The following is a 25,847-nucleotide window of genomic DNA, read 5'->3' as shown; positions in this document are numbered from 1 at the left end:
GTTTCCTTTGAAGCAAACGGCAGATGAAGGCTGAAAATGGAGCCGTGTCACCACGTCCAGCTGCAGCAACTGAGAAGCGAGGTCCCTCCAGCCGTCGGGTGGTAGAACATTGTCACCTCTGGCATAACTATATGCATTAAACGGTGCTGCTGTCTACAGGAAAGCAAATGGAGAAACTACCACATTATCACTTTTCCTGGATAGTCTCTTTCCAAAAACAGAGACACCATGTATGCGAACCAGAAGACGAGGAAGAAGACGTAAGAAGATGCTGGATGACTTTGGGAACAGAAGAGGATATTTTTATTTGAAGGAGAAAGCTCTGGATCGCATTAAGTGGAGGAACTGTTTTGGAAGAGACTGTGGACCTGTCGTCTGACTGATTACTGATGAATGAAAGACAGACACTTAAATACGACTCCAGCGTACGTTCCACCGCTGGTATCTTCCGCTTGTCTCGGTAACTGCTTCATAACACAAAGACAGAAGAAGCCGTGTTTTTATAGATATGTCGTTTGTATTTTAGTTGATCGAAATTATATCAACTGCAGAGGATACTTGTGATACAGTATGATGCTTACAAGAGGAGGCAGAGAAAAAACGACCGTGGCCTACTTAAAGATATTTGTCATCAACAGTGCATAACAAATGGAATAACATAGAGAGAGAAACTGTCTCTGTTATAAGTTTAAGATTTTTACAACAATGACAGTGGGGCACGCGGTAGCGTAGTTGGTTCAGGCACTATGCTACAAGCCGGAAGGTCGCGGGTTCAAGTCCCAATGAAGTCATTGGATTTTTTCAATTTACTTAATCCTTCCAGCCGCACTATGACCCTGGTGTCGACTCGGCGTCTAACAGAAATGAGTACCAGGAATTTTCCTGGGAAGTAAAGCTCGGCCGGCGCATAAGGCTGACTACCTTACCGCCATCTTTGAGCCGATTGTTTAGATAATGTGGGAGCCTCAACATCTCACGCTCCTATGGGCCTTCATGGCATCTTACAGGGATAGCTTTACTTTTTACTTTACAGCAATGACTGTGAATAGAACTTCTGGTATATGACACCGTCTAGTCTGGTATACGTTTATCGATGTTTCGGAGGAACATAATACCGTCTTCACAGTCGGAGAGGAAGCCAAGCGAGAAGGAAGCCCAAACGTCGGTAAACTTCTACCAGACTATACGGCGTCGTATTGCAGACGTAATCACCTCTGTGGGACCTAAAATCTGTAAGCTTACTGCGTACATTGTGGAATTTAGCCTAACTTATCGACACTCTTCCAGCTGCTCAGGTTCTGCAGTGGAGACAGTTACGGATGAATCACTGAATCACTCGTATAATTCGGGTAGCTGGAGTTCGAACCGATGAGTTTTGCTGCCAGGCTGGTGCGCATGGTGCTCTGAGTGCATTGCACTGCTCTGGATATAGGCGCCGGGTGGAGACATCTGTGAGCGGGTGGCCCAAAACGCGCATCTCGGCGAGCTGGGTGGTCCAACGTGTGTGGTGGCCCCGACAGGTGAGCGTGCAACCTGTGGGTTTGAGCCACAACTGAACTGCTTTCCATTTCTCTGGAAACGCCTTTTTGCTGGGATGTAGTTGTCCCCGTTCTTAACCCAAAGTGGTTACTATATGTACCACCCGCTTTAACATACTAAAACTCTGCATTCTGCCCACAGAGTGTATCTGTGTGTTCCCTATGGCTCTCACAATAAACAGCGACTGTTTCCCTAAACAGCAGTAACCGGTTGGGCTTTGTAGTGGAGATGTAATGTTTCCTGTGAGGTAGGACTGGATTCTTATATATTATGCAGAAGAAATCCATTCTTTAAAGGGTTCATTGAGCCCGGTGCCAAGTAGATGTATAGGCGAGTGGAGGTAGCATCAGATGTTAGTGAGTGGTTGGTTTCATCCAGCGTTGAAGATTGGAAGAAGGCTGTCATGCATGCACAACACTGGCGAAAAATCCTTCAAGATGCCATTTAGGCTGTTGGAGAGTAAATGCAGCCACCCGGCTGTGTTCTTTTACACGAATGATCCTCTGCCCAGTTTTTGTAGCTATGATCTAGAATCGAACTAGAGACCTCTAGAATATTAATCGCATTTCCGCAGACTGGAAGTACGTATTATGAAACGGACGGGGGAAACGGGAAAGTCTGAAGAAAACCAGTCACGGCACAACAGCTAGCGCGCACTTGGTGGGAGGTCCACATAATCTTGTGGGTCATTATTTATATCTGAATCAGATCTGGTATCAAATGAGAGTGTAGCTTCATGACAGACCGGAAGTGTACCTCTTGCTGCACCAGGCGGGCTCTCATGCCGTAAGTAGACTCGTCCGGCACGTAGGGGGCCTTGCTTCCAGACCCTTTGCGAGAGGGATCTAGAAACGGCAGATGTTCACAAGCCACATGTGACGTCGTCTAGTGCCATAGAAATTCATCGACGTTTTGGAGGTACAAGTATGTACTGTCTCAATACTTGTTTTTTGATCCTGAATATGTAGGCAGTTCATTCCTCCAAAACGTCGATGAACTTCAATCAGACTACACGGCGTCACATCCCAGAAGATAGTAGTCTTCATGGTAACTTCTGTGAGAACCTCAAATCTAACGTATAAATTGCGTGTTTCGCCCCTGGCACATTAGAGAGACCTAGGACTTTATGATTCTAGTGCGAGTGTATTTAGTTATCTTCTCAACTGTTGCTTTACAGTCAGCAACAGCTGCTGCTGTTTATGTTTGCCTGTAATAGACCACTGCTGTTAACAGTCACGCCAATAAATGAATTATTATGGCAAAATTTAAGTTTGTCCCGGTGCTTAATTAGGCACAAGGCCATGAGAACGGGGGAGTGGAGGTACAATTACACGCATTCTTAAGCTCTGCACTAGATAGAGGAGAGTGATGAGCTTTACCCCGGGACAGAGGTCCCGTACCTGCAGCATAAGCTGCCGGGCGAACCCCAGAGCCGGTCTGGATGCTGTGGAGAAGACAACAATTGCTTGACCTTCCTGAGAATCGAACTCTGCTTCCCCCACGTCCCAGCCCCCTACTCGCCCGGCTCAATGGTGGCTATTATTGCTATTGTTATTGCTCTACTCGTACTAATTCTTCGGTTGGTCTTCAGGTTGTTAAATCAATGAGTATGTAAACACATTTTAAAAATATAATTGAATTACGCCATGTTGTAGGACATCCTCTGCATGAATCATGGTCAAAGCTTGTACCTACGGCTTATCATGTTTCATGGAAAATATATTTCGGGTTCAGTTAATTGCTACATTAGTGTCTTCCTCGAGATATGTTCCCAGAATGGCCGCCCGCTGCAGAGACAGTCTGTCTTGTCTTCCCCAAAACGAAACCGAACAGAATAGCATGTTTTTGCTTTCTCTCTGATGTTTATAGGCCTTACAAGGTGAACGTAATACAGCGTTATGATTTTTTGGGTTATGTTTGTGTGGGTGTAGACGTTTCAGAGGAACATATGCCCCCTCCATGTTCTGGGTCGAAACGTCGATGAACTTCTGTTAGGCTACACTTCAGCACATGCCAGAAGATAGAATTATTCACTGTAATAACCTCCAACATAATTTGATATACTATCCACATATTTTCCTGGAAGGAGTAAGGAAAACCACGGACACTTCAGTGCAGTCGATATCCCGGCTGCATACAGACCAGAAACAATACCGACTGAGCAGCCAGACTGCTCGGTACAGAGGTCCGATAATGTACAGCGTGCCTCGGACCCTGTCAGCAAAAACAACACAGCAGTAACAATAGTACTGTTTATTACAATAGCAGTGTACCACTACAGTTTGTACAATGGCAGGAAGACATATTTCACTCTAAGCCTAGGGTGGCAAGATGGCCGCCGGCTGTTTAATCCACTGACTGCACAGCCCGCCCTCGCGTTATGGAATTTCAACCTTGCTGAAATTAAAAAAAAATAATAATAATAAAGATTTTTGGGCCATAAATTCACCCTTATGGAAACTTTGGACACAAAATTATTTTCAAAATTTACCCAAAACATCGACAAATTCAGCCCAAAATATCCTTTGTTAAGTTATGAATACGGTGTTTGTTAAGAAATTCAGATTTCATGCGCATGCGTCGGTGACGTAGCACGATGTAGAGCTGGCCGCTGGCTAGCATACGCGCATGTGTCAATGACGGAAGACAATTGCTGGTAATGTTCTTATTATAGTAAACATTCGCTAATCCATAATAATTTTGGGGAGGTCATCCAGTTTAAAGGATAATCCGGTTCAATGAAGAAAAAGACAAAAAGAAATCGAAAATAAATAAAGGAAAAATTTAATGATACAAGAAGTGCTGATGAAAGAAGTAAAATGTTGCTATATGACATTCGTTTAAAGATTATAAAAAGGCGAAAAGCTGATATCCTGGATATTTTCTTGCTTGATTTCAGTCTCTCCAGCTGCGCTCAACACAAAATACTCTTGCTCCTAAATGCCATGTCTTTTGAGGTATGTACTCAACTGTGAACAGATTTTGTCATGTAAGATTTGAGGGTTTCACGGCGGTGACTATGAAGAAAGCAGTCTTTTGGGATGTGGCGCCGTGTAGATATTGTGTTAACCGACGTTCCTCCGAAACGTTCGATCCGGATTAGCGAGGGTTTACTGTGTTCCTGTCTTATTTTAGGGTGTGAAAGTGTTACTCCTTTTTAAATGTTTTGGAAGAGAGTAAGTGCTTATGATGGGCAAAGGAGCGATGACCGACAGAATTTCTGTAGGGACGTATCTGCATTTATAGCACGCAAGTGGGTGGGCAAATAAGGTTCACGTTGCGGAATTTCAGTTTCAAGAATACATCCATTCTTTTACGCGGGGGCGTGCTGTATAAAGCTCCATACTTTTACTGTTAGGCCTCTGAAGGCTGTGGTGAATGTCAGAAAAATGGCCAAATCAATTTCGTTACAGCTAGGCCTTTGTTCTAACGCCATGTCAAGTAACTGACGTCATTCCTATCTTATTAATTATCCAGATACTAAAATTGAAACGATTATTTCGAAATTTTGTTTCAACGGCCTTCAAGTAGAATCCGCAAATCCATGCTAAAATTATATCGAGACATTTCTACTTAGAGAAAGCAATAAATTAAATATTCATTTTAATAAGGTGAAAAAGGAACCAGCACTATTAGATACATGTAATAATTTGGTAAAATCGTTTTATGCATTGCATCGTGCTCCCTCCTTCCTCACATACTAAACTCACCAAGTACTCTCTCGTTAAATAATTAGGATTCGAGCAATCTGTTTCATGAATCTGTACAAGCACCCAACAAAGGGCAGGAGTTCAACGTAAGACGTTCTTTGGTGTCGCAAGAGGCCACTACTGTCCATATCGTGTAGTCACTTGTCTTGTTTAAAGCTTACACTGAGTTGAAATTTGTATAAGTTCACACATCAAACTGGTAGCTCCAACACCCTGTAACCAAATTACTGAAACACGCCGCCAGATGGGAGCACTGTCTTGGATTCCATGCGGCCAGTGCGACCTGTTCCTGAGTTGCTTTTTGAATACTGAGCGGTGAGCGAGAGGTAGATAAGGTCCCTACATGTCCAGCCTGCGAAAACAAATGAAACCACAGTTATATGCAAATGAGAGCGGATTATGCGCCAATACATTACTCTCTACTAACAGAAACACACTTTGCAGAACCTGCTCCAAATAAATCTGTCCAGCCTCACATCTCCATAGCTGCTCCTACACAGTCAGTCTGCTCTTGGCCACGGTGCTCTCAGTTAGCAGCCTACAATACTTTTCCTTATTCCATGCCGACGTGGCAACACTGTACCACTTACGGCTCATATTGCACCGTTGCCAACTCCACAGACACTCATAGGAAGTTCGGTTCCGCATATAATACATTTTAATGACGTTGCCAGAACAGGGACACGAGAGAGACTAAGTGGCTATGCCCGCAAGTTGCCTACTCGAGAAATACAGACCTTTGCCATGGCGTTCAGTGACTTGAATATGGTTTGTTATAACGTTATGATCGCGAATAGCTTCTGCCATGTCCGTAGGGCACACCTCGCCCCATGCCGATGTGGCAACTGGACCACAGCGGGCGGTTCCGTGCCCCGGCCATCTCAATTTATCTAACATATCTAAGGGGTCCCTTGCAACAGCAGTTCTCATAATTATTCTGTATTCGGTGCCTACAGTGGCACAAATTTCGAGTCAGTAAATAGGTCACAAATGGAAGTAACACAGCTGTAATGGATGTAACTGTTTTTGTATGTGCATCACTAGGTAGCAGCACGGTCCAGCGTCATGACAGCCTAGGTAGCAGACGCGCATGCGCATGTTCAGAGGCTGGTTTTAGTACTCAAAATGGCGACCGTACTTGAGGAGTATAATACCGAAGAGTGAATGGTAATCTAGCGAAGGCATAACGTTTTGAGAATCAGGACAAAGAGCTGAAGGAATTATATAAAACCTCTGAAGTTGAGTCGGTAAGGCGAACATGCTGCGAACTGGAGAACCAAGGCAACGGGGTTCGATTCCTGGCAGGGACAGCACGTCTCTATTACACAGCATCAAGACCGGCCCTGGGGCCCATCCAGTGGGTAACGGGATCCCTTACATCGGAGTGTGCGTGAAGCTGTACGTCCACTCCCCCCATTACGTTTTCATGGTGTGGAGCTTAATTAAGTACAGGGGCAACTTTACCTTTACCTGGTGGCAGATATTTGATGGAGAAGGGTGGAGCGTGTGGCGAGGAACCAGTGTGAGATGGCTTGAAGATGTAGAGAATGATTTACGACAGCAGAAAATGAATACAGGCGAACCTGTACTTAAGAACTTTCAAGAAACGAACAATTCGTGCTTAAGAACATTGAACAGACTAATAAGTTGCAACTCCCAATTCATTCAACGCGAACACAGGACCCTGCACACGAATTAACATTAACAGACTTATGGAAGCAGAACACATTATGACCATAAGTCGGGCTTTGCCTGCAGTGGAGACAGAAGACGTGTAACAGAGAACTGACGTCCGCCGGGGAGGGGTCAAGCTTCCTGGTAGAACGTAGGTCTTGAGTGTTGTTCGACTGAGTCCTGAATGGGGATGTAGGCGAAGAGAGGGGAAACGGCAGCAGAGGCGACCCATACCGCTAGTAGGTAAAGTGGCGGACGCTGCCATGAGTACTCAATGTGACAGAACAGACAGACAAAACAAACTCCGTGGTTTGAGTCCGCAAGCGAACTATACCGACCGAGCGACCGCCGCTTGTCGGCGAAGTTAGTGCCAACTTTAGCGGATAGATGGTGTCACGTGGTCAGCGCAACGATTCCCCACGGCCGTTAATTTCGGTTTTCTAAACAGCAGCCGCTATTTCCTTGAAAGAGCTTCTCAATTATCATCACGAGGCTGAGTGGACCCCGTTCCAGACCCACTACTTCTCAGAAAATTTGTTAGCGCCGGGAATCAAACCCGGGACGTATGAATAGGTAGGCAAGAACTGACCACTAGACCACAGGGGCGGTCCTCAGTGTGACGGTAAGTAGGCGACAGGCCGTGCCATAGCTCAGGAGGTTAGTGGCCGTTTCGAGCCCAGGTCACATGTGGGTTTTGTGGTGGACAAAGTGTACTGGGGCTGGTTTTCTCCGAATAATTTTCGGTTTCCCCTGCCAATTCTCATTCCACCGACTGCTCTATCATCCGGGGCTGGTACAATAGGGCAGTTAGTGACCGACTGTCCCACCCCAACCCAAGAAAAGAAAAATGTGTATACCTGTGTCAGGTGAAGACGGCCCATCGCAGTAGCGACGCCATGAGCTGCACCACGACTAGGCTGACCGCTCGTGGGGAGGCCCCACTGGGAGGGGCGGGGGGCGGCAGCTCCTGGTGGTCGGAAGGCTCCTTGTGGAAGCAGAGGCGGGCCATATTGGTGCGGATGCGGGGGCAGTCGTACTCCTCCTGGCCGTCACAGCGGCACGAGTTCAGCTTGGCCGCCTTCTCCTGTCTGCGCAGGATGGAGATGCTGTTGTTGCAGCGGTGCGTGCACTTCTTGCCGTGGAACATGGCGCGGCAGTAGCGGTGGTAGTAGTCCAGGGCCGTGGAACACAGGGCGTCGGCGGTGCAGATCCACTGCGCGACGCGACAGCTCACGATCGTCTCGTTCCGATTGGCGACGAGCACGTGAGGGCGGCAGATCTCCACCTTGCGCTTCGTCTCCTCGCAGAACTCGTCTGCGCAGACGCACGTCATGAGGTCCTTACCCTCCTCAGTGGAAGTGAGGGCAATGAGGGCGTGCTGGCAGGACTCGGGGCACGAGGCCGCGGGCCCGTGGAGCACCCCAGAGCAGCCCACGATGTAGTTCTGTAGCGCCATGCCACAGCCGGTCCGATAGGCGCATTTGAGACGAGCCTCTTCGCACGACGATGACGCCAGCACCACGCGGAGCACACAGCACACCGCCATCGCCAACAGAGGGAACATCACCTGGAGCACACCGAGTTGTTCGTTATAGTGGCTGGGGAGGCAGTCCCTGCATGCAGACCACCAACTCACATAAATCTGGCGCGATTGGCAAGAGAAATCTGGGTTAAGTACGGAGAGTGGCCGGTGCCCGACCCTCCCCGCCCCACCCCACCTTTGTAATGTCGAGCCTTTCCGTGTTCTTAAGCAATCCAATCATAAGGTAAAGTTTTCATATGTATAACGCGTGTGTAAGGGAAAGAGATAATCTTTTAATGCACCTGCATAGACTTTTGGTGGAATCACCACTTACTCCAGGCTTTCTTGTAAACTCACATGTTTCGGCCACACAGGGCCATCATCAGATATATATATATATATAAAGTAAGTAAAGTAAAGTTATCCCTGTAGCAGGCTGTGGAGGCCCATAGGGTTGTGAGACGTCGAGGCGCCCACATTTTCTCTAGACTGTCGGCTCATAGATGGTGGCAAGGTTGTCAGCCCTACGCGCCGGCCGCCCTTTACCCCCAAGAATACGCAGTAGCGTAGTTGGTTGAGGCACTATGCTACAAACCAGAAGGTCGTGGGTTCAAGTCCCGATGAGGTCATTGGATTTTATTTTTCAATTGACCTAACCCTTGCAGCGCACTATGGCCCCGGGGTCGACTTAGCCTCTGACAGAAATGAGTACCAGGAATATTCCTGGAGGCAAAAGGCGGCCGGCCGGCGCGTAAGGCTGACAACCTTGCCACCATCTATGAGCCGACAATCTAGAGAAAATGTGGGCGCCTCGACGTCTCACAACCCTATGGGCCTCCACGGCCTGTTACAGGGATAGCCTTACCTTACCTTACTTTACTATGCGATTTGAGTACCCTGAATTGCCTTTGTTGTTTCTTGCGGCTGGTGCTGTCTGTCCTATGCACACGGTCTGCACATTTAACTTGATAAATGCCGCTGCTGCTGCCATCTACTGTGAGTGCGGTTATGTAATGTGTTCTGTGTGCAGGAGACTATATTAATCTTCTTGTGCGTTGACATAGTTCTGTGATTTTTCGTGTTTCCTTACCGCTGTGTCTAAAGGTAGCCCATTTTGTTTTTGTGGATGTGGGGGTTAGTTTGCATCTTGTTATACTAATTACTGTGGCATGCAGATTCGTTGCTTGGCAACGGCTACGAAATAAACGGCACAACGTTATCTTTAGAGTGCTACTAATGGCGTTTAATAGTTTCCTTTTGATTCTTTGTTACTGTATGTGTGTGTAGTCTGTATAATAAGTTATTTATGCCCCTGTGAGTGACGAGTATCTGCAAAATTACATTCTGTGTCTTCGCGATGTGCTGTAAGACCAAGAAAGTGGAAGGAGTTGAGTAGTTCATTTTGCATACAGAATTTTATGAATGTTTTTAATTCGCTGAATAAATTTATGGTAAAAGGTACAGGCACAGTTCTCCCCGTGCATAATTAACTAAGGACCACACAATGAAGACGTACGGAGGAATGGCGGTATACCTCCACTATTCTGACCTCGGCACTACATGGAAGTGAGTGGACAGTTTAATGTTCCGGTGATACAGCCCCGGTGCCTCGCTGTTCGGGCACCAAAACCTTTCTGGACGCCGTGGAAAAGGGAAAAATTTGCCGGGAATCGAATTTTGACAGTCCAGATTGTAGCAAGCATTTTTACCCTGAAGATTTAGGCGAAATATTCATCCGAAACGTCAGGTGACTTTCAACAGACTACACGGCTTATACCCCACATGAATGAGAATGCAAGGCCTCGACAAAACCAGTTACATGTGCGGTCTCTTCTCTTGAAGTTTTAGATCATGATCGTGTTAATATTTTGCTTATTTCTCCATGTCACGTGTTGTTTTCGAGATAATGATAGTCAGATACTAATGGCGTCTCTCAAGGTCGGGAAGGAAACAATTATGACGTCAGGGTTCGCGCCATGCACGTCTCAAACACAGCCCTTCGATGAGATTTCTATAAAACGCACAAAGAGATAATTACATATAGTTATTAGGCGTTCTTTACAAAAAAATATAGCTGTCTGATTCAGTATGAGTGCCTAAACCGTTTCAGGCATTTTTTTAAAATCCGTATTTGCAGCTTTCCCTGGAAACTGTCTGACTGCTATGACTTTCAGCCATATTTACCCATAATAAAATTCGCCTTACGTAAGGCCAAAAATACATACATATATCTTTCCTCCTGAGTTTTGTTTTAAACCGTTAGTTAAAGTATGTAAACACATTCCATGTATTCTGCTTCTGTTCCTGTTGCTCCCACTTTGAACAGTACTAGGCTACAAACCGGAAGGTCACGGCATCGAATCCCGATGAGGTGGATTTTTTCAATTGACCTAATCCTCCCAGCAGCACTATGGACCTGGGGTCGACTCAGCCTCTAACAGAAATAAGTACCAGGAATATTCCTGGGAGGTAAAGCGGGGCCGGCGAGTAAGGCTGACAACCTTACCGTCATCTGTGAGCCGACTGTCTAGAAAATGTGGGAGCCTCGACGTCTCACAATCCTATGGGCCTTCACGGCCTGTTACAGGGAATACCTTTACTTTTTAGCCACTTTGAACATAGGGCATCCGTGAAACACTTGCTTCGCTTGAGTTTCTTAATCTTATACAATCGGTAGGACTCCTTAGACGCGGGATCAGGCCGTCACAAGGCCGCTACCTAACGCAAACAGACATCTATGCCTTGAATGGGATTGAAACCCACGATCTCAGTGTTCGGGCGGGCGAATACATTGTACGTAGGTCTTAGACCTCGCGGCCCCTGTGATCGGCCATGTATGCTTAGTAGACTGTAAAGAACGCCTTTCACAATTTTATGCAGGCCACTTAATTATGGAGCACGCCTCTCCTGTCTTGTTTCGATTACGTTAGAGTGGTACACGTCAGTGGGAGAGTGAGGCCATGCGGTTGTCTCCTAGGACCAGACACGGTCTGCCGCTAAATGGAATTATGATGTATCCTGTCTGAAGGGCTGCATGGCCCACTCTGTTCAGTGGCTGCACTCAGTATCCGTGCTCCGAGAGTCGTAATGCAGTGGGCGGCCACAGTCGCGCTCCCGTGATAAAACAAAACAAAGAAGAAAACTGGATCTTTTCGGTGAAAGGTACAGAGGTTTTGAACCGATTCAACTGCGCTGCAAACTAATGGGAAACAGACTGATAATGAAACAAGATGGAATTAGTGTTTTCGAGGGTATGAAACAGTCCATCGTTTGCACCATTGCATCTCTTACAGTGTTCAAATGACTAAAATATGTGACATGTAGGCTCAGTGCCAAGTAACAGCCGTTGCTAGGGAACAGCTCTCTAAAGACGTTTCCCTGGAAACAAGAGAACACGCAATAATGGAAGAGACGTTTTCTGTGCGGCCCGTGCCGGGGCTATACCTGCCGTTCGACATACTGTATTGTCTAGATACTGATATCGTCCTGAAGTAACCCACAGATTTCTTAGACCGTGTCAGGACAATATGGCGTATAGCTGTGACGTGTGCAGGTCCCAGAGAATCTCACACGAAATTCATCTAGGGATCCTCAACAGTTCGTCCTTCTGGAGGAACCAGTTCGGATTGCGCCCTACTAAGTGAGGACAATGGGTCTCTTATGGTCCACGTTGAGTCACCGCGGTAGGACGCGTCTTCAGGTTGAGGATGTTACAAATGGCCGCCACGTGACGAGGGTAGCGGTGAACGTAGTGCAGAAACAGTCGCGTATCCTCCAGCTCTGGGGTTTGTCGTGGGGCTAACAGCTCCTCACAATGAAAAATCAACATATTACGAAATGTTATACAAGGCTTCAATACTTGAACGTAGTTTGGACCTAAGAGACATAAAGAAGAAAATTACGTAATAAGAAGTAATAAGAAGGTTTATAATTTGTATTCCACGCCAGATATTATTAGATTAAGCAGATCAAAGAGTAAATAAGATCTAAAAGTTTGTGACGATGGTACATTGGTACAAATTGTTATGTTTCTGGATGTTATCCCGCGTCCTGTCTTTAAGACGATGGATAATGTCCAAAAGCATTTGTACCAGATCAAAGGCGACGGAATGGACAGGGCAAGTAGCATGCATGAGGGAGAAAAGCTGAAGGTATAAACCACTAGGAAGACCCAGTCTTAGATTCACTCATCACTCTCGGAGCTGAGCCCTTCTTGAGAAGCCGCCAATTGTGCAGCTTCTTCAGAACAATTTCCCAGCATTTTATGGGACCCAAAGGTTCAATACAGTGTTCACAAGAGCCCACTACTGGTCCCAGATCAATCCAATCCATACTATCCCATTCTATCTCTCTAAGATCCATTTTAATATTGTCTAGCTACCTATGCCTTGGTCTTCCAAGTGGTCTCTTTCCATCTGGCTTTCCCACTGATGTCCTATAGGCATTCCTCTTCTCCCCCATTCGTGCTACATGCCCTGCCCATCTCATCCTTCTTGACTTGATCATTCTAATTATACTTGGAGAAGAGTACAAGTTATGAAGCTCCTCATTATGCAGTTTTCTCCAACCTCCTGTCACTTCATCTCTCTTCGGTCCAAATATTCTCCTCAACACCCTGTTTTCAAACAAGCTCAGTCTGTGTTCCTCCCTTAATGTCAGAGACCAAGTTTCACACCCATACGGGACCACAGGCAAAATTAAAGTTTTGTATAATCTAATTTTTATGTTTTTGGACAGCAAACGAGAAGACAGAAGGCGCTGGACTGAACGGTAGCAAGCATTACCCGAGTTCAATCGCCTCTTATTCGTTCTGTTATCGTTGTTCCCAAATATCTGAACTGTGCCACATTTTCAAAACATCTGTTTCCTATCTTTATGTCATGATTTTGCCCTGCATTTTGGTGACGAGACAGCAACATATACTTAGTTTTGTCTGTGTTTACTGCTAGACCAACCTCCTTACTAGCTTCAATCAAAGTTTGTGTTTCTCTTTATGGTATCTACATTATCACCCAGTAGATTCACATCATCGGCATAGACCAGCAGCTGATGTGTCGCACCAAGCACTGCCAGAATTTAATTTGCTCATAATTTCGTGTGAATGAAATTTTGTTTTGTTATTGCCGTCCTCCCCCCCCCCTCGAAAAAAAACATGAAAGCTAATGAGGTACGAAAAATGACAACGAACTTGTCTGAAACACGAGATAAAACGCAGACATTTTGTAACAGTTCTTGCGGGTTCGATAACTTTTGATTATCTCGAAAACCATTCGACCTGCCTAAAAATGTTTAATTTTCTCCACAAATTTGCCGTAAATATTTTTCGCTACAATAAATATGCATGTGTAGTGACGAGGCTGCAGGCTGGACGCACGGGGCCAGGGATCTAGTCCCAGCTCGGATAAAATGTTCTCTTCGCCTTAATCTCCAGACCCGGGTGAAGCGGCAGGGGCGTGAAGCTGACCACCTCAATCTAGTATCGAAATCAAGAATGGAGCTACACCTCCACTCCCCCCATACGTCTTCCTGGCGTGGTGCTCAATTAATTAAGCCTATGGATAACTTACTGCTGCATTTCAGTGTCCCGTTGCATTTGAATAAGACTTAGCCGTTCCCACCGTCGTTTGTCGAGTTTTGTGACTGTGAATAAGCGAGTGGAATGTGACAGTGAGACATCGGCCTCAGTCGTCACAAACTCGACACACGTTGCATTACACGACGACGGAAAACACCAAGCGACTAGACAGTAAGCTCGAGGTAAGCTCAGAATCGGATGTAAGTGCTCGGTTACTTTCGTCCGATTTTAACCAGAACTGGTTATATGTCCGAAGATTGTTTATTAAAACCTACCATTACCAAATTTCATGAAATTTATATTTATATTAAATTTATATGTTCTGCGGTTGTTTCCTGAGTACAGAGCGAAGGCATTTAGTAGGAATGTAACATAAAGTTATCCCTGTGCTTAATGAATGAAACAATTAAGCACCGAGCCATGAAAACGTATGGAGGAGTGAAGGTATAGCTCCACCAGTTTTTACCTCGGCACTTCATGAACACTGTTAGAAACAGAGCAGACTTACCTGTGATTTGAAAATAGCTGCTTTACGAAGCGTCGAGTGAATTCAAGAGAAGATTAAGTGAATCCGGTGCAATTATAGATCTGATGGTGTGTGCTGCGCGGATGTGCACCTCAAACTTCCGCAATAAAAACTGAAAGTGACGCTGGAAATGCAGTCATAAACGCGAAACGTGACAGTTGACATGCGGCGAGACTTGACTGCCGATGTGCTGACGTCACGGCGTAGTGCTCTGTCACATCGCAGGCCTACTTAGCCCCTGCGGTGATACTGAGAGGATGGGGGGGGGGAAGATTGTTGGGCGTATTACTGAGAAGCTGGATCAATCGACTTGTAGTCGGGAGGTGCCCAGTTCGCATCTCGTCCGGGACACCGAGTACAACATATGAGGTTCATGGTACAGGCAAAAAAGAAGTTGCCCTGTGCTTAACTATTTAAACACTACACCGTGGAGGCATATGGGGGAGTGGATGTATAGATCCACACTTTCTTGACCTCGGCATTAGATGGATATGAGTCGTCAGCTACACGCGCCTGCCGCTTTATCCCCCCCCCCGGCACCTATCGGATAGGATGCTAGGTGGGCCCCAGAGCAGGTCCGGACGCTGTGCAGAAGAGAAAAATCTTGCACTGTCGGGAATCGAATCCGGGCCGTCCAGTCTGTAGCAAGTCGCCTTACCGACTGAGATATCCCGACTCCAGAACTAGGGTACAGAAGGCGGAAACTGAGGATGTTTGAGAACAGGGTGCTCAGGTGAATAATTGGACTTAACGAGGAATGAAGCAACAGCAGAGTGCAGAAGGTTACGTTACCTGGAGCTTCCTTATCTAGAGACCTACTTGTTACGAAATATTATTAGGATGATAAAACTGGTCAGATGAGATGACGCGCATGGCACGCGCGGGAGAGAAGAGAAATGCACACAGATTTTGACAGGAAACCATGAAGGAAAGAAAGCGCCCGAAAGCCCTACTTCTACACTGGAGGATAATATTAAAATTGAGCTTTATTAAATAGAATGGGAGAGTGCGAATTCGATTCATTTGCCTCACGACAGGGGCCAGTGGCAGGCTCTTGTGAACACGGTAATGAACTTTCTGGTTCAGAGTATGCTAAGAATTTCTTGAGTAGCTGAACAACTGTTAGCTTCTCAAGGACTCTGCTGTACATCATCACAGCCTCGGTCTCTAAGCTGGGGCTCCATCTCTGCTGCTCACAGACTAATTTCTTCTTCTTCTGCCTTGACGCATTGGTCTGTCTGCCCCGATCTCACTCAGAATTAATTCTGAAATTGCGGATCTTGTAGACAGTCGGTAGGGCTCCTTAGACGGGAGATCAGCCTGTCGCAAGGCCGCTGCCTACACAGGACAACACAGACACGGAGCAAACACAGGCAGACATCCATGCCTCGAGTGTGATTCGAACTCACGATCCAAATATGTGAACAGTCAAACATTGTAAGAAAGAAAGCTATCCTTGTAACAGGCCATGGAGGCCCATAGGGTTCTGAGACGTCGAGACTGACACATTTTCTAGACAGTCGGCTCACAGATGGCGGTGAGGTTGTCAGCCTTACACGCCGGCCGCCCTTTACCTCCCAGGAAGGTTCCTGGTACTCATTTCTGTTAGAGGCTGAGTCGACCCCAGGGCCATAGTGCGGCTGGAAGGATTACAAACTCTGTGGCCTGTAGTCTGCAAGCGAAGTATTACCGACCGAGCGACCGCCACTTATCGGCGAAGTTACGGGGTACACTCAGCCTCTTGAGGATAACTGAGGAGCTATTTCAAGGAAATAGCGGCTCCGGTCTAGAAAACCGAGATTAACGGCTGTGGGGATTCGTTGCACTGACCACGTGACACCCTCTATCCGCAAAAGTTGGCTGGAAGGATTAGGTCAACTAAAATATTCACTGACTTCATCGGGAATCGAACCCGCGACCTTCAGGCTTGTAGCACTTACTGCCTCAACCAACTGCGCTACCGCGTTATTGTTATTCGGCGTGTGCTATGCCACTAGTGCAGCGTGGCCACATGTTGCCAAGAGAACAGAGCTGCACTTTGTGAGTGCATGAGAACTGCCCGCCATCGACAGTGACGTCAGCAAAAAAGTGAGGGGCTGACTGCCGCTGGATACAGTTACACAGCCGTGGAGCCCGCGGTGGGGTGCGTTTGCGTCAACAACAGCTTAAGATTACAATTTTCTGGGGTGTTGCGCCTTACAGTGCGGGGGAACGTTCTACCCTGAAGATAGGGGCAACAGGTTCCCTCAAAACGTTGGTACGTATCTACCAAACTACACGGCGTAGTATCTCAAAAGATTAGACTATTCACAATCATCACTGTGAGGACCTCAGATTTCATACATGGTCGCCCGCCGGCGAGGGGCACTTTTCCATATGTCCCCCTTCCTGGGAAGAGCCGGGATCGCGCAGTCGGGTCTAAGTTCGAGTCCCGGTAGAATTAGGAATTTTTCACTTCTCCATCTCGTCCAGACCGACTCTGAGGTCCACCAAACCTCCTATTTAATGGGTACCGGGGGCTCCTTCTCCGGGTATAAAGCGGCCGGGTCGTGAAGCTGACCACTGACCTCCAACTAGTGCCGAGGTCAAGAAAACATGGGTCTATACACCATGGCGTAGTGCGTAACTGGTTAAGCACAAGGACAAATTTACCTTTTATTCCCTCCTAGGGTTTTGGANTTTCTCTAAAGCTGACAGGAAAACCTTTCTCCTCTTATGAAAATGGAAGTTTCATTCACACGTTCACAGGAGTGCACAGCTGAATCTTATCCTGAGCCAGATGAATCCCATCCACGTTTTCTTTCTGTAAGATACGTTCTATTATTATGTTATCTAGAAATTGTGAGGCCCATTTTTATCCTCTGGAGCCGGAAAGAGAGAGAGAGTTGCTACACTTTTAACGGGGGACAGATTTTTCTAGCTTTGAAGGTTCCCAGGCAGTGCCCGCTAGCCCTTCTGGTAGAATTCTGTTTTTGAGTGGGTAAAGGTTTAGACAGTGTAAAAAAGGTAAAGGGTTAGGATGTGGAGTTTGTTATGAGCAAAAGACAGGAGTTTAGCCGGGATTTTGCTGTGCATGTGGCCTGGGTTCATGACCCTCGCTCTGAAGCCTGACGCTTCGTCTAAATAATATATACACATTCAGTTCGTACCTCACAGGAAACAATTGTCACCGCTACTGAGCCCAACAGGTTAATGCTGTTTAGGGAAACAGTCGCTGTTTATTGTGAAAATCAAACGAGACACACCGTACACTATGCGGTAAAATGGTAAAATGCGGAGTTTCTTAGTGTTAAAGCAGGTGGTGCATATAGTTACCACATGCGGTAGATCATATTACTGAGAGTAATTCGAAACAGAACCACTTTACGAAACACTGTTCTCGGAATAGAACTGGTGGACGGTGTCCAAAATATAAGCCAGAAAGGTTGTTGACGCCACGGTAAGAAACCGTCAGATTCCTCATCTCTTCGACACAGCACGTGACCACTTGGTACGGCTTTGTGTGTAGGGCGGAGTGCGCTGTCTCGACAGGCGAGAAGCATTTGTTGTTGGAAGTTGTTCCCTTGTCGCTGTGCTTCTGGGGGCAAGTCGGGCAGCGATCCAACCAGGGGTACAAAAATACAGTTACCTGTCAGCGGAAACATTAAACATGACTCCTACAGCCTGGACACAAACCAATGTCTAACTGAAACAGCGTCTATTTTCATTACGAAACAGAGTTACCGTTTGGTGGACAAAGGGGGTTGCAGAAACAACTGTTCAGAATCCTGCCCGTCGGTTTACTTTAACAGTTTCACAGTGTTTCATTTTGTGCTCTTCTGGGACATGACACAGACTTGTTGTCTTGTAGAAGCTGGGATAGCTCAGTCAGTATGGTGAGTAGGCTACGGGCTAAACAAGAGGGGAATTTAGGTTCGATTCCCGGTAGAGGCAACATATTCTTCTCTTCTGCACATCGTTCAGACCGGCTTCGGGGCCAACTCAGACTATTCATGGGTTCTGGGGCTTCTTCTCCCGAGGTAACGTGAAGTTCACTCACCTCTACCTAGTGTCGAGTTAAAGAATTCGTCGAGCTATACCTCCACTCCCCCTACGTCCTCATAGCGTGATGACTAATTAAACACACGGACAAATCAACCATTACCTTAATTTATAGTCAGATAGGTTAGTTCGGAAGAACATAGTGACTTGAAGATCGAGGCAATATATTTCATCGAAACGACGGTATCCACCTACGAGACTACAACACGATGTCACAGCTCATAAGATGGCAACGTGGAAAATCCACTTCAGTTAAATGCGTTTTCTTTCTTCAAAATCCAAAGTCAGAATTACTTTACAACTGGCAGTTTACCGCCAGTCAGGTCGTCTTGGTGCCAGCCCCCTTGAGACCCACGACCAGCTTTTTTCATAGTCATAGTCCTGATGTAACATCCTCTGTGACGATAATTGGGTTTCTCTCTTATGAATTCGTTTGGCCTTTCGTCAAGTGTACGTATCGCACGCATAGCGTGTTACTGGAAATGCTTCATTTGCCTCAAAACCCGAAGTTCATCGTAGAAGTACTATATTAGTTCGTACCTCACAGTAAACCTGATGCGGTTTCATTATAAAGGCCAGTCGATTAATGCTGTTTAGAGAAACTGTATTTTTCTCAGAGAATCTTACAGAACACATAAATATTGTCTGCTAAAGTGCATGGACTCGAAGCAAGCGGCACGTATATTAACCAGCGTGCATAATAATCTGCCCTCTTTGCATATTTCTCCACTGATGAGAGTATATATCGCGCCGCCTTCTTTACTGGCGCTACAGCTCTGTGAGTCTTCATGGCTTCGTAACTGTAAATCCTTTCGAGGTGAAGTCGCACCACGCCTATGCATATCGCATACCAATGTAAAAAAACTTCCAATAAACGGAAACTCCGTAACGCGGAAACGGAAAATACTCATTGGGGCACAGGCTCTTTTCTTAGAAAACCACGACCTGTTATTGAACATGACGAAACACCCGGGTGTTGCAGAGCAGGTTCGCTTAGCGGTCACTCTCTAGATTCATACTTGGAAGGTGCTTGGTTCGAGTCTCGACCCAGACACCAATTATCATGGCCAGGTTCGAGATTTTTTTGATTCCTCCAGACAAATGCTGGGATATTGCCTCGTTCAGGCAACGGCTGGTTCCTTCCAAATCTTCTCCAGTTCATCGGTTCTGGGACAAGATTTGAAGCGGGTAGGAGGGTAATCTGTTAGTGGGGGGCACGGGGTGGGCCACGCCACACGGTGTAGGCATGTCGCTCAGGATGGTTCAGGGGGTAGCATTTCTCACGTGTATTATGCAGGTGTCTATTTCGAATCTCAGCTGAGGCACTGAACATCCTGACTGAAACATTTCGTGCTTTTCCTCAGTCACTGCATGCAACAACTGTTACAGTACATCAAATTGGGTCGCGCCCACTTCTCTCGACTTTATTTCCAAAATATCCAATGGCTTGAGGCCGTGTAGTACAGGTCGATAAGTAAGTTACGAATAAGTCAGTGGGGGCACGCGGTAGCGTAGTTGCTTCAGGCACTATGCTACCACCAGGAAGATCGCGGGTTCGAATCCCGATGAGGTAATTGGATTTTTCACTTGACTTAATCCTTCCAGCCGCACTATGGCCCTGGGGTGGACTCAGCCTCTAACAGAAATGAGTACCAGGAATCTTCCTGGGGGGGTAAAGGGGAGCCGGTGCATAAGGCTGACCTCACCACCATCTGTGAGCGATTGTCTAGATAATGTGGGACCCTCAACGTCTCACAACCCTATGGGCCTCAACGGCCTGTTACAAGGACAGGTTTTTTTACCTTACCAAAATAATTTAATCCACGCGGTATATTCTGTTTTCATAAACGAGGCTCTGAGGACCGAGCCACTGACTTATAACGAACCTACACGTGCTAATAGCAGGAGTAGCCATTCTTCCCTCGGTAACGGTTGCTTTTCTTGTCAATACCACTGTAAGAATATGACTGGGTGGCTTTGTACTGTACAGATGTTAAGACGCGAACATGCTACAGTCTGAAGCTGGAGACAATTGCAATCAGTGTCAGAGGCAGAGCCCACAGTTGTGCAAAGAATAATGTGATAAAAGAGCGATGGAAGGAAGAGAACAGATTAATGGGAAGAAGCTTTAAAAGGAGGGAGAAGCAGAAGAGCAAGGAAAGTTAATGAAGAAGAATGTAAAAGGATAAAGAATAAGATATGGATGGGAAGAAGTCGAAGAGGCAAGAGAAAGGAACAGGATGGGAAAAGAAAAGGCACAAGGAGGCAATTAATAACACTGCCTTTACGCCGTCTCCGTTGCTGCATTGCAAAGGGAGGAGCCACTCTCCTGAATGTTGATGTCTTCATAGTCACGTGGAAGCTGAAAGGGCTGTAGCTCTCTTCTGGTACTGCGGTCACGTGGACAGGAGCAGAAGCAGCCAAGTTACTGACAGGTGCGTCTCAGGACGTTCCAGGAAAGCTACAGAGGGGCAGGGCTTGCCCCGCAGTGACATAATTAGCGGTTCTTCTAACCGAGGATGAAAATGTTACGTTCCAGCTGTCGGCATATAGTGACTAGCCTACAGGAAACCTGGCTTCGGTTCCTGGCGTAGGCAGAGATTCTTGCTTCCAGCGGGTCTGTAGAACGACTCTGAGATACACACAGTCGCCAGATGGGTACTAGACGTTCTTTCTCTCAGGGTAAAGCGGCCCTACACAACACTGAAATTTGTTTCCGTTCCTCGCCAGTTGCAACGAGTTCGCGGAAACGCCGATGAAGGCGCCACTTGACGGCTCTATTATGATATTTGTTTACAGGGGATACACGTGTATGGGTGTACGACTCAGCAATGGTGTTCGAATCAATAGGCGCGAATAATAGATTGTCGCCGGGAAAAATGGTCCGTAGTGTTTCTGGAGACGGCCAGATTTCCCCGCTGGTCTCGCCGCTGTGTCCAAACGAGGCAAATAAGTCAGGATGGGGACAACTTGAAGCAATGACAAAATCAAAGCGAGTGCTTATGTCCGAAGTAATGCAACGAATCGACGAGGTTAAACCATTTGCTGAATTATATAAATGAATGGATAAGTAAATAAATTGAATTATTTAATTAATAACCTCTAAGCTCTGCTTGAGACATTTGTTACGCCAAGAACGGTCAGTTAATTATGAATTGTGTACGGGTGTGTACCTTGGTCTCTCAGATTAAGAGGACAAACACAGAACAAGAGAGCTCTGTTTTCCGGATATAACTCCACGTAGTGCGTTGAAGTCACCTAAGTTTCGGAGGAACATGTCACCTCCATCTTCAGTTGCGACATTGAGCCGACATATTCCTCGGGAACGTCAGTTGACTTTCAGCGGGCTACATGGCGTTATACCGGTAGCATAGTTGCTACAAGCCGGAAGGTCGCGGGCTCAAATCCCGATGAGTACCAGGAATCTTCCTGGTGGTAAAGGGCGGCCGGCGCGTAAGGCTGACCTCACCGCCGTCTATGAACCGATTGTCTAGAAAATGTGGGAGCCTCGACATCTCACAACCCTATGGGCCTCCACGGCCTGTTACAGGAATAGCTTTACTTACACGGAGCTATATCCCAGAAGACAGAACTCTTCATAACCACCGCTGTGAGAACCTCAGGCCCTAGACAGCGCTATATCCCAGAAGACAGAACTCTTCATAACCACCTAAGTGAGAACCTCAGGCCCTACACTGCGCTATATCCCAGAAGATAGAACTCTTCATAACCACCGCTGTGAGAACCTCAGGCCCTACAGCTATATCCCAGAAGACAGAACTCTTCATAACCACCGCTGTGAGAACCTCAGGCCTTAGACAGCGCTATATCCCAGAAGACAGAACTCTTCATAACCACCTAAGTGAGAACCTCAGGCCCTACACTGCGCTATATCCCAGAAGATAGAACTCTTCATAACCACCGCTGTGAGAACCTCAGGCCCTACAGCTATATCCCAGAAGACAGAACTCTTCATAACCACCGCTGTGAGAACCTCAGGCCCTACACAGCGCTATATCCCAGAAGACAGAACTCTTCATAACGACCGCCGTGAGAACCTCACGAGTGTTTGGGAGTGGGGCGCTGAGGGGAATTTGGATCTAAGAAAGGTCCAAGTGACAGGGGGATGAAGATCCTTACGTAATGGCACAACAATAATATTTGCATTGTCTTTACGAAGTAAAAAGAACACGGCATGTGTATATGACCCAGCAAGGGCCAAGACGTTTGGACAGATCTCTTATTTTTTTTTTTTTTTTGTTAATTCGTCAAGGAACACTTTCGGGGCCAGAATAGCTCAGTCAGTATAGCGATAGGCTACGGGCTGGAGGGCCGGGGTTCCATTCCCGGCAGAGGCAAGAGATTTCTCTCTATTCCACAGCGTCCACACCGGCCCAGGGGCCAACCCAGCCTCCTGGCCTGCTAGTGCGACATTCAAAATGGTGTAACTGTACCGCCACTGCCCCATACGCCTGCATGGCCAATGCTTAATTAGTTACGCACAGGAGCAAGCTTTAAGGAAGGGCGCCAGTAACAGGTGGCACAGTTCCGATTTGCCGCCGTGCTGACGCATAATGAAGTCCACTTTCCACACATAATAGGAACCGTCAATTAGCTTTTGTAAACATGCGTCAACTGCAAAGAACGCCATTTGGAACGTGTGCCGTACATTCTCCTAGCCCAAACATTTCCAGGACGAGCGAATCACGGAGAATGATATGATCGGGGTATGTAGCATGCATGGCAGCGAAGAGAAATGCTTACGAAAATTTTGGTTGTTTGACCTGGAGGGAGGATAGGAAAATAGTATACTTCCATCTACTCCAAGGTCCTCTAAATTACTTCTTTCCAAATATGAATATTTAAGTGTCTTAACTATGTGTGAAGAGAACGAGGTCCTCTGCTATAAAAAAAATCCGTCTGGGAGTGAATTTTCCCTTCGTTGAGGGTTGTTAAGTACAGTCCGTGAAGTGTCGCGACAGCGGTCAGATTTGTAAATTATAGGACCTATCTATACATCCGCTCCCCCATACGCCTTCACGGTGCAGTGCTTAATTAGTTAAGCACGGGGAAATCACCGTTACCTAAACTACAGCGATATCAACAATTCACTCTCGATGTTCAATATCTTATATCGATTCTTTACGGGCAAAACGCAGTACACTCAGATGAGATTCCCGGATTAATCCTTTTAAATCAGGAAACACCTCTACCGTCTGTCTTAGCATTCGAAAAGTCTGCATTTTGCCCACAGAGTGCGTTTACTTATTTATTACGATTCTCACAACAAACCGATTATTTATCTCGAAACAACATTAAGTGATTTGTTCTCTGTGAGGTACGAAAGTCAGATTATAAGTAATGCGTACGTGAAGCTCATGCTCCTCACCTTAACAGATGGCCCGTGGTAAATTTCACATGGCTCCAACTTGAGGACACTCACTCTTACTCAGGCAACCACACACCACACCGTTCTCGGCAGAATTAAGTTGTGAAGCACCAAGATGACAGCCAACCGGTCGCTCCGCCCCCGGACCGAGTCGGGACCCCTCCACACAGCTTGCCACGTTGCCACGTCCTAACATTCCAGAGACAGGAAGTTCACCGGCTTTTGTTTATTCAAGTCTCAGGGCGTAATGTTGCTCGGATGATAAAAGATACGTCATATTATGGCACTTGGGACGGCACGTACAGATGTTTGTTTAACGTCAACTGGTTTGTTTTGTTATCTGAGAGTTTGTTTTTGTTTGATGGAGAGATCTTGTAAGCAAACCACTCATCCCCACTCCGCGGCCTCCTCACAATTGAAACGACAAAGTGACTGCTGTCTTAATGAACTGCTAATACATGTAACGCAAAGGTCTTGCCGTTGTGCTTAATTAAGCACCACACCATGGGGGAATGGAGGTACAACTCCACCCATTCTTAAACGCGGCACTAGGTGAATAGTCAGCTTCACGACCCGGCCGCTTTACCCCCGAGAAAGTGGGTCCGAGATTTGCTGGACAGGAGACTTGTTGGGCCCCAGGACGGATTTGAACGCCGGGATTCGAACCACGGTTTCCCGGCCCCCTAGTCTATAGCTTAGTCACTATACTTACTGAGCTATTCCAGCCGATACATGTGTCCAGTTGTGAGGGTGATAACTGGAAGTTAATGAGGTGGAAATGGGAAATCGTAACTGAATTGATTTTCCTTGAATTCTGTAATTGGGGACGATTAAATCTGTAAGTACCGTGGTAACTATATCTACCGCCTGCTTTGAAATTAAGAGACGCTGAACAGCGAGTTACAATTTACAGCTAATCACGGGGTTGAACCCTGAAGAGGGGCGGGGACAGAGCGAGAGAAAGAAGAGGGAAAATGGGGGCTGGTTGTGAGAGAGACCGCTACTGCAATTTTGCGGGCAAAACTGACAAAACTCCTGCTCTGAAGGCTCTCAGACATTGTCCACACGTCCCTCTCATAGTTTCGACAGAAGGTAAAGCGTTGGGAAGTGGAGAATATAGCGTGGAGTGTTTTATGGTTACGCAGCATAAGACAGACGCTAGGCGGAACACACAAATGCACTCTGCGAGCAGAATGCACAGTTTTATTATATTGAAGCAGGTGGTAAATATAGTAACCACTGGGTCTTATAGGATTAAATAATATATTGAACTCACACTCTTATTAAACACTTATATATTATTACTGGATAGCGCAATCGGTATAGCGACTGGCTACGGGCTGCAAGTCGAAGTTCGAGTCCCGGTAGAGGTAAGATTTTTTTCCCCCTTTCCACGTCGTCGAAACCGGTTCTGGGGCCCGCCCAGCCTCGTATCCAATGGTTACCGTGGGCAAAACGGCCGGGGCGTGAAACTGACCACTCACCTGCCACTAGTGCCGAAGTCAAGAATACTTGGATCTATTTCTCCACTCCCCATACGTCTTTGGCGTGACGTTTAATTAGTTAAGCACATTACAACTTTACATTTTTACCTTATTTGTGGTCTAGTTTCTTAACTTCATTTTAAGAATTTTATTAGGTGTTGGGTAAACTATTTTCTAGTGCGAAAGCGTTCCGTTCCCAGATTGAGAAGCGCTGGTTGCCAACCCCCCCTCCCCCCCAACCCATATCCGTGGAGTGTAGTACGTCATATAGCTCGCTGTTACATGAAACATCCTGGGGAGGTGTGCGCCAGGATGGGCGGCAACTTCTCCGGCAGCCTAGTGTTGAGCGTAGCCTAACAGCAGGCGTTGTGCTTCTAAGTGCATTCC

The 25,847-nt window shown here is 46.6% G+C and overlaps 1 protein-coding gene across 2 annotated transcripts; it reads right to left on the bottom strand.

Annotated features, from left to right (window-relative positions):
- Positions 1-4,582: 4,582 nt before the first annotated feature.
- Positions 4,583-24,249, bottom strand: LOC111862816 (growth arrest-specific protein 1). 2 transcript variants are annotated; one of them, XM_023848529.2, is made up of 3 exons: positions 23,977-24,249; positions 7,781-8,490; positions 4,583-5,601 (listed from the first exon to the last, which is right to left on the bottom strand). In XM_023848529.2, exon 2 carries the CDS (start codon positions 8,485-8,487, stop codon positions 7,786-7,788), a length of 702 nt encoding a protein of 233 aa, XP_023704297.1. In that variant the 5' UTR covers positions 8,488-8,490; positions 23,977-24,249; the 3' UTR covers positions 4,583-5,601; positions 7,781-7,785. The 2 variants fall into 2 exon arrangements, with proteins under 2 accessions (XP_023704297.1, XP_023704298.1); XM_023848530.2 differs by lacking the exon at positions 23,977-24,249 and adding an exon at positions 14,529-14,672.
- Positions 24,250-25,847: the final 1,598 nt, after the last annotated feature.

The sequence above is a fragment of the Cryptotermes secundus genome, unplaced genomic scaffold (genome assembly GCF_002891405.2).
Source record: "Cryptotermes secundus unplaced genomic scaffold, Csec_1.0 scaffold462, whole genome shotgun sequence".
NCBI classification, from domain to species: Eukaryota; Metazoa; Arthropoda; class Insecta; order Blattodea; family Kalotermitidae; genus Cryptotermes; species Cryptotermes secundus.
This window is presented reverse-complemented; position numbering and strand designations above follow the sequence as displayed.